At 38.4% G+C, this 9,911-nt stretch overlaps 1 protein-coding gene across 3 annotated transcripts in view; it reads right to left on the reverse strand.

Annotated features, from left to right (window-relative positions):
* TXNDC16 (thioredoxin domain containing 16) overlaps positions 1-9,911 on the reverse strand; it is a 101,686-nt gene that overhangs the window by 41,342 nt on the left and 50,433 nt on the right. For all 3 annotated transcript variants that reach the window (XM_014592439.2, XM_027776633.1, XM_006160541.3), the window contains exon 11: positions 7,648-7,771. In XM_014592439.2, the coding sequence (XP_014447925.1) occupies positions 7,648-7,771 (124 nt within the window). The remainder of the gene's footprint in view (positions 1-7,647; positions 7,772-9,911) is intronic.

Here is a 9,911-nt window from a genome sequence, read left to right on the forward strand (position 1 = left end):
CTTATGTAGGATACTTGTTTCTGAGATAGTAACTAATTCTTTCCTAACCCTCTTAATTTTCCAATGCAAATGGGAAAGATACAAAAGGAGGAAGGTTATGTGTGGGTGTGAAATGACACAGTGTTACAGGTCAATATGGATTATAGATAACAGGAGTTTAAGATGAAACAAACAAACAAAAAAGGCAAAGCTGCAAAAGAAATACTGGAAACAGTCCAGAGAGAGGACAGGTAGAGAGAAGAGAGCACAGAGGACAAACTAAGGCCAGAGAGTCCAGAAGTGATATAAGGAGCGAGGCCATAAGGAGATCTTAAAATGGGCAACTCCTGCTAAGGACAGGAATCTGATTACACTGAGACTGGGTCAAATCCCCTGACTATGAAGGCTGGAACACATGAACCATAACAGGAATAAAGTAGGGGGCAAGACCAGAATCCAGGTCATGTAGGTCACAACAGTACTGTGGAGAACTCTGGTGAGGGACACAAGCAATTCTCCTCCCTGACTATCAGAAAAGAATGAACTCCACTCAAACCAAGAAACTAGTTGCTGGGAGCAGTTAAAGCTCTTATTAAATTTGTAAGATCTAGGTTGATCATAGAAACAAATGGACCACATGGAAAGAAAACATAAATTGCTTCTTTCTTAGAGCTCATGATAGTGCTATTACATAAAACATTCAAACATTTACTGCATGGGGATTTCAACCACCGAAAGTTCACCCACTTGCTCCCCAGTTCTAGCTTTTTGTCTCTAATTCTTACCTTTCCCTCTGTCCCCATAGGACAAGTCAATCAGTAGCCATCTATCTATATTTGAGTTCTGGGCTGCCCCATTCACATGGCATGCTAGCACGTCGTGTGGTTTTTATTTTTTGACAAAAAATCTTTTTCTTCTCTTTTTGTTTTTTTTTTCTCTTCTTTTCTTTTCTTTTCTGTTCCTTTTCCTTTTCTTTTACCTTTCTAACTTTTCTGCTCAGCCTCCACACACTAATTTTCTAGATAGGTCTAAGTACTCAGCAGCCAAATTTCTGAATTCTTTTGGGTCAGACTGATCACCAATTTTCAATGAATCAGCTGTACAAAGGGAGAAAAACGGCACTGTTTATCAACTGTGGGTCACCTTTTTCTGCATTCCTCTAAATGCTCAGATTTAACTCAAAAAAATAGGAACCACTAAAGAGGCACAAGAAATATGAAAAACCAAGAAAATATCTCTCCCCTAATGGAAAAGAATAACTCCTCTTCCTCCACAATGACTACAAGGGAACTCATGGAAATGTCAGATAAATAATTTAAAATATTCATAGTGACAAAACTAAAAGAGATGCAAGAGAATAAAGACAACTAACTCCAGAAGATGTATGAGAAAAGATATACCGAGTTCCAGGAGGTGAGGAAGTTCTTGCACAATCTGAAAGAGGAGATACACATCATAAAAAAGAATCAAATGGAATTGTTAGAGATGAAGGCTGTAATAAAGGAAATCAAAACCTCCCTCGAAAGTATTAAAATCAGATTAAATCATGCAGATCAAATCTCAGATGTAGAAGACAGAACCTCTGACCTAGAAAAATTCACCAAAAAGACTAAGAATCAAAAAAAATGAAAATAACACACAATACTAGATACCATTAAACAGCCAAATATCCAGATCATCGGTATCCCAGAAGGTGAAGAAACTAATATGGGCATTAATAATCTATTCCATGAAATCCTGGAAGAAAACTTTCTAAGCCTAGAGAGACACTCAAATATCCAGACCCAAAAAATACAATGGATCCCACATAGAATCAACCTGAGAAGATCTTCCCCAAGGCACATCATAGTCGGATTTACCAAAACCACAGACAGAGACAAGATATTAAAATTGCCAAGAGAGAAATGTCAAGTTACTTTCAAAGGATATCCCATAAGGCTAATGTTGGACCTCTCATCAGAAACAATACAAGCAAGGAAAGAATGGGAAAACATATTCAAAGTGATAAGTGAAAAACAATTTCAACCAAGAATACTATACCCAGCAAAATTATCTTTCATATGGTGAAAAAAAAGACAGAAACATTCTCAGATAAACAAACCCTGAAAGAATTTACCAATACCAGACCAGCTCTCTAAGAAGTGCTGAAGGGAGTGCTATACCAGGAAAACTAAAGTTGGACACAAAAATGAGAGTATGAGAAACAATCAAGAGAATGGCCAGCCTAATGGTAGAGACAAGTCTGGAGTTGAACGTTAACTTCAGAGTTTAAATGGAAAGATAGGACCATAGTAACACTGCAAATTCAATAGGAGAGAGATTAATTACATGAGTCTGAACTAGTGAAACAGAATTATTTTACTTTAGATTAAAACATTACTAATTTTCTTCAATGCTTTGATTTCTATATTTAAGGATTTTTGTCTTCTCTTGAACTGTTGATAGGTTCATCTACCTACTATTTGAACTGAATCATAACCTTTTTCCTGACTTCAAGTTTTAAGCAATTTCTCTTAACATTTTATTGATTTAGATCTATTAAAACTGAAACTTTTTAAATTAAAAAATGCACTATAAATACCTGCTAATACCTATTAAATGTAAGCTATACAGTAAGCTATATAGCCCAGCGAGACACTACTTTATAGTATGTTCACTTTACTCACTGAGGTTTATGCCTAAAGTCAGACATGCGTTCATAAATATGTATACATCAGCTGTGCTTGCTATTAAAAGTCTTTCAATTAATTTAGATCTTTAGTGAAGCAATAAGATGTGGGGGAAAAAAAGGCATGGAAAACAACTGTACATACTAGAGACAGTGTGTGAGAAGAGAGGGAATTGGCAGAGGGTTAGAAGTAGGGAATCAAGGGACCAGCAGTTAGAGTAATGGCTATGTCGCTGAACTCCCATGTAGTCAACAGCGGTTTGAGTCCTGGACCTGGTGGCTTAAAGCTCACGCCGGGAGCATGTGTGTGGGTGTGTGCCCAAAATCCCCAGAGGAGAATGGAGGAGAAGGGACTGCGGTGTGGCCATCCCCGCGGGGGGGGTGATTTCTCGCTTTCTGTCTCTCTCTTGTCTGGCAAGCGCACAGGCCCTATAGCAGAAACCTCTAAAAAAAAAAAAAAAGAAGTAGGGAATCAAGTGGGGGAAAAAGAGCAAGATATATAACAAACAAAAAATAGAAAATTATTTGTTGATGATAACATGTATGGCTATATCTTTGATTGATCCAATATACAATGTATATTGACTAGATGGAAAATTCATTTTGTATACTGTATTGTTAATAAATAAATATTTTTTAAAAATCACACTACACCCCCTGGGAACCAGCAGTTAGCGTAATGGCTATGTTGCTGGACTCCCACATAGTTGACCGCGGTTCGCGTCCCGGACCTGGTGGCTTAAAACTCACGCCGGGCACGTGTGCGTGCGTGCCCAAGATCCTGAGAGGAGAATGGAGGAGAAGGGATTGCAGCGTGACCATCCCCCCTGGGGGGTGATTTCTCGCTTTCTGTCTCTAATGTCTCTCTCTGACTGTCTGGCAAGTGCACGCATCCTATAGTGAAAATCTCTCAAAAAAAAAAAATCACACTACACTCCACAAATATGGGAAATTATGTGTAAAATAAAATATGAATTATGTTAAAAAACTGTATTTCACAGTAAAGGACATTATTGACAATGTAATATATACTTCCAAAATAACCATTAAAGAAAAGATGGAATGCATACAACATAATGTAATGTTGTATGCGAAAGGTAGTGGATATGTTTATATCCTCAAATTATTTACTACGCACTATATACATATTTGTAAAAACCATACTGTATCCTATAAAAATGCACAATGATTGCATGTAAATTAGAAATTAAAATTTTAAAATAAAAATAATTAAAAAAAAATAATTTAGTACATGGTATCTGAAAAATGGTCAGCACATCATCTTTAATTGAGGTATTTATAGATTAATGCTGAAGAGAGAAAGTAAACAAACAATGAATAGGGCAAATGTATGAAATAAGTATTGGAAATTATAGTAAGATTTCATATCAGAATGCTTAAGTTCTAGTCCAGGCTCTACCACATGCCATTTTATGACCTTGGTTCAATCAGTTAACTAGAAAGAAACACCAACTCTTCATCTATGAAATGCAGGAGAAATCACCTAACTCAGAGAATGACAATCAAAGTAATAACGTGTGGAAGGAAAATCCTTGAAAAATAATAGAATAATTTAAAGTGTAAGTAATAAGACCATTTTAAAAAGCAGAAATAACTTTTAAAAATTATTGTATGTTGGTGCAATGGTTACGTTGTTGGACTCCCATATAGTCAACCACAGTTTGAGTCCCAGATTCGGTGGTTTAAACTTCATAATAGGTGCATGCATGCCCAGATCCCAAGAAGAGAACAGAGGTAAAGGGACTGTGGCATGGCCATCCCCTCTTGGGGATGTCTCTGTCTGTCTGTCTCTCCAGCGAGTACATGCACCCTATAGCAAAAAATCTCTCTTAAAAAAAAATTATTATATGTGGGGAGACTCTTTAAAGCAATCAAGGTCCACGGGCCATTTTGGAAGTGAGAAGAATTTTTGTTTATCAACCTGATCTACTTTCTGAGTATGGAGCATGCAAGAGGCAAGGAATGGAAATCCACAGAAAAGCCGAGGAAAGAATACAGAAATCCCAAGTGTGAACAAGTGTCCATAGAAACTGAAGAGCAACAGTGGGCTTCCAGTCAACCAAGCACACCTACAAGGTTACCAACAACCTCAGCAAAGGGGAAGAAAAATCTGTGAATGATGACAAAGCTTCCTGTCCAAAGGAGAAGGCACAATACAACGATAGCCTACAGCTTCAAAAAAAAGATGCCAATTCCCCCATTACCCTCTAAACTGTCACCAGTTAACTGGCTTCCCCAAGACATTTTGTGGGCTTGATGCCAACAATTAAAAAACAGCTCCAAAGGCCAGAAATGAGATGAAATTAGATACAGGAGACTGCATCCCTGCACTTATCCAAAATCAAAATTATATTCCTACTACCATAGCAAAAGAGGCCAGGATTGAGACATTATGAAGAAAATTAGAGGTAGGCAGAGGGAAAGCGTCTGTAGAAAGTCCTCAGGAAGGGATGTGTTCTGAAAGGGCTAATCCTCCGCCTGTAGAGGCTTTGCTTAACCCCAAAGAGTCTGCCACTCTCAAAGGAGTTATTACAGCTGAGGTGACAGAGGCTCTGGTGGCTTCCTGGGTCAGAGTTGAATCCATGGCTGGGAGGATGGAAGTAGCAGAATCAGGGGCCACGGAATCCCCACAAGAGACCTATAGTGTCAGGTGGTGTGTGGTCCATGGGAGAAGTCTCTCTGCAAACACAGGGTTGCATTCACCTGCAGTTTCATGATCTGCAAACACAGGGTTGCATTCACCTGCAGTGTCATGCTGAACAATGCTGGGTTCCTGAGAAGCAAAAAGGGAGAGTCTGTGCACTGTTTCTATTTCTAGCCTGCAATTTCCAGCTCTGCACCTGAAGGACAATATATTATGCCTGAAATGTGTTCAAAGGAACAGGATCTTAATGAAAAGTCTCCAGTAAGATTAGAATACCAGGAAAATATAACCACATCTATGGTTGTAATTAACATTAGAAAAGTTGGACAGTTGACTCCACAGTGCCACAGACAGTTGAACTCTGGTCCTCCATGCTGGCCAAACTTCTTGCTGCTCAGAGGCCATGAAAACTGGTAAGATGCCCATGTTACCCTTGGACCCACACAGTGCCTGTTGCTTCACAGGCTGAGGTAAAGACTATGTCTGAAAGTGGAAAAGACTTTCACAAATGACCATGCATCCAGTTAGTAAGATGATAAAGTTGTTCCTACTATGAAATGTCTATCCTTCTGAACTAGAAAGGACTTCAACAGCTCTTTGAAGTGGGAACTTCCTCAGTGGTGCACCTCGAGGAGTTGGGGCAGGAAACTCATTTGCTTTGTGTTGGATTTTTTTCCTCCTCAGGATACTGATGACTTAGGAGATGATCCATTCTGACTGTAAGTTTAATAAATGAAAATACTTTTTAAAAAGTATTATATGTGGGGGCCAGCAGGTGATGTGGTGGTTAATTTCCTGGATTCCCACATGGCCAACCAAGGTTCATGTCCTGGACCCGATAGCTTGAAAATTAAAATAGATAGATAGATACAGAGAGAGAGAGACAGATAGACAGACAGATAGACAGATGGATAGATGGATGTAATCCCAGTCAGAATGGCTATGATTAAAGAAATAAAGAGTGACAATGCTGGCAAGGCTGTGGTGAAAAGGGAACCCTCTTACATTTTGGTGGGAATGTAAACTGGTACAGTCACTGTGGAGAACAATATGAAGGTTCCTCAAAAACCTAAAAATAGAACTACCACAGGAGCCAGTAATAGCACTCCTGGGTATTTACCCAAAGGAAAGTAAAGCACTCAGTCAGAAAGACACTCCACATTCATGTTTACTGCAGCATTAGTCACATTGCTAAGAAATGAACTCAGCCTAAATGCCTGAGAACAGATGCCTGTATTGAAAAAATGTGGGACATATACACTATGGAGTACTACTCAGCTATTGAAAACAATGAGACCTTGTCATTTGATACAAGGTGAATTAACAGAAGATGTAATGCTAAGCAAAGCAAGCCAGGCTATTGAAGACGAATATTGTAAGTCCCCATTTATACTGAACGTCTACACATTCTATGTCAGACATGTTCAGATTTGAAGATGTATCAATAATAGCAAGGAGAGCAAGTGTAGGTATCCAAGACTGCATAGGAGCAAGTGAATACTAGGAAGTGGGAGGGAAGGGCTCAGGAAAACACACACATACACACATTTGAAAGGCATAGAATGGGGCCCAGTAGGTGGTATAGTGGTTAAGGTGTTGGACTCTGACATGCCTGACCATGGTTCAAGTCCCAGACCCAGTGGCTTGAAACTCACACCAGGTATGTGTGCATGCAAGCCCAAAATCCCAAGAGGAGAATGAAGTAGGAATTACAGTGTGGCTATCCCCAGTAAGGGGTGATTTATCACTCTGTCTGTCTGTCTGTCTCTCTCTCTCTCTCTCTTTCTCTGTGTGTGTGTGTCTCTGGTGAGCATATGTGCCCTATAGCAAAAATCTCTCTTTAAAAAAAAGACATAAAACTGCAAAGTTATATGTTGAAAATTATATATATATGATAATATCTTTGATTTGATTTAAATGCACTGCACACATGCTTGGAAAAACCATACTGTATGCTAAAAGATGTACAATGATTAAATGTAAATTCTAAAAGTACATTTAAAATAAAAATGAAGTGTTACTGAAAATTTGCTTCCTATATATTGCTAACAATCAAACTTATTTACAACTACACATATGACAACATTTATTAGAATTTCATTTTCTAACAGGAGTAAAACTGAAATACCAAGTGTGACTTCTGGATAGAGTTTTTAAACATGGATCAGGCATAAAGTCAGTTCGAAACACTTGATAAAATGTGGTTCAAAATAAATTTTTTCCAGATTTCTTCAGAGTCTTTAATATGACTATATTCCATGAGAATGGTATTCACTGGAAATGTTACTGGTAGTATAGGTGCCAGGCAGGGGGCAAGTATTACAAAACACGTTACCCATATCTGGATCTTCCATGTCATCGTCTTCATCTTCTTGTATTTCCTCGATGTGCATGTTATTTTCCACATGGGATATTATTAAATCAATATCATGTAACACCAAATATTCCACTGGTACTCCCTAGAAATACAGTAATTTTAAAAAATGACTAAATGTATCCAAGTACTTTAATATAAAAACATGTTTCACTTATTTGACATTAAAATTAAACTAAATCAGAGTCAGCAGCTGGCGGTAGTGGTAAAGGCACTGGACTCCCACGTGGCTGACTGTGGTTTGAGTCCTGGAATCAGCTGCTTGAAAATCACACCAGGTACGTGTGCAGGCATGCCCAAAATCCCAAGAGGAGAATGGAGACGAAGGGACTGCAGCATGGCCTGGAGTGGGGTGTGATTTTTTCACTTTCCTCTCACTGTTTCTTTCTTTCTTTCTCTCTCCAGTGAGTGCACAGGCTTTATGGGAAAAAAAAAAAAAAATAGGCGGCTAAAACTTTTGGACTTCAATTTTAAAAGTAAATAAAATGAAGAAAAGAAATTAATTCCACAATTGTTATGAAAATAAAAGCATACTTTATATAAAGGCAGTGTGCACTACTGAAAAAGATGGCAAGAAGAAAAGAATTCAAAGTCTCACATCTTGTAACTGAAGTCTGTGAAACATTTCACATAAAACAGCAAGTCCTGCCTCAATATAAAAATAGAGATATAGGGGCCAGCAGATGCTGTAGCGGTTACATCACTGGAATACCATATGGCCAACCATGGTTCAGGTACTGGACTTGGTGGCTTGAAACTCACACTGGGCGTGTGTGTGTGTGTGTGTGTGTGTGTGTTTGTATGCGTGTGTGTGTGTGCACATGCCCAAGATTTTAGGAAGAGAAGGGACTGCGCCAAGGCCATCTCCCCTGGGGAGTAATTTCTCACTTTCCCTCTCACTGTCTCTGTCTGTCTCTCTCCAATGAGCACACACACCCTAAGGCACAAACCTCTTAAAATATATATATATACAATTGTATTGCAAACAGAGCCAATCAAAATAGATTATTTTGATATCCCACAGAAACATTCAAAACAACACTTTACCTAAAATAATTCCACTGAAAAGGTCAATTTCCCGGCATCAAATTATTATTCACTCCCAGGCATTTTAATACCAAATTTTTTTTCCAGAGAGAAATTTTTGCTATAGGACATATGTGCTCACTGGAGAGACAAAGAGAGACAGAGTGACAGAGCGACAGAAAGTGAGAAATCACACCCCAGGGGGGATGGCCACACCACAATCCCTTCTCCTCCATTCTCCTCTTGGAACTTCGGGCATGCACATATAAACACCCAGTGTGAGTTTTAAGCCACTGGCTCCAGGACTTGAACCATGATAAACTATGTGGGAGGCCAGCAAAGTAACAATTACACCATCTGCTGGTCCTTTAATACCAAATTCTATTACATTGAGATCAATATCATTCCATTAAAATTTCTGTCACTAATATCCAATTATCAGATATTTTAAAAATGAATTATAGACCACTAGATTCTTTTAGCAAATTATCACTGACTCTAACTACATATTGTAATAAAGTTATAAAAAAGCTTCAAATTTTGTTCTTCAACATCATATATCTTCATTTTTTAAATATTTTATTCAAAGTAAGTGGCTTTCAACTCCTTCAGAACATCCGGATAATAGGCATCCCAGAAGGCGAAGAGACTCATAAGGGCATTGATAATCTATTCCATGAGATGCTGCAGGAAAACTTTCCAAACCTAGAGAGGCACTCAAAGATTCAGTCCCAAGAAATACAGAGGACCCCAAATAGAATCAACCCAAGAAGATCTTCTCCAAGACACATTATAGCCAGATTGACCAAAACAACAGACAAAGACAAGATACTAAGATTGGCAAGAGAAAAACGGCAAGTTACCTACAAGGGTATCCCATCAGACTAACAGCAGATCTCTCATCGGAAACAATGCGAGCGTGGAAAGAATGGGAAAAATATTCAACGTGTTAAGGGAAAAGCAATTTCAATGGAGAATACTGTACCCAGCAAGATTATCTTTCATGTGGGAAGAAAAGACATGAACATTCCCAGATAAACAAAACCTGAAAGAATTTACCAGCACCAGACCAGATCTCCAAGAAGTTCTTAAGGGAGTGCTATGTCAGTAAAATTAAATGCAGACACACAGAAATAAGAGTTCAAAAACTAAGAAAATGGGCAACTTAATTGTAGGGACAATATCTGGAGATGAATATT

Source organism: Tupaia chinensis, unplaced genomic scaffold, assembly GCF_000334495.1.
Source record: "Tupaia chinensis unplaced genomic scaffold, TupChi_1.0 Scaffold000688_1, whole genome shotgun sequence".
NCBI classification, from domain to species: Eukaryota; Metazoa; Chordata; class Mammalia; order Scandentia; family Tupaiidae; genus Tupaia; species Tupaia belangeri.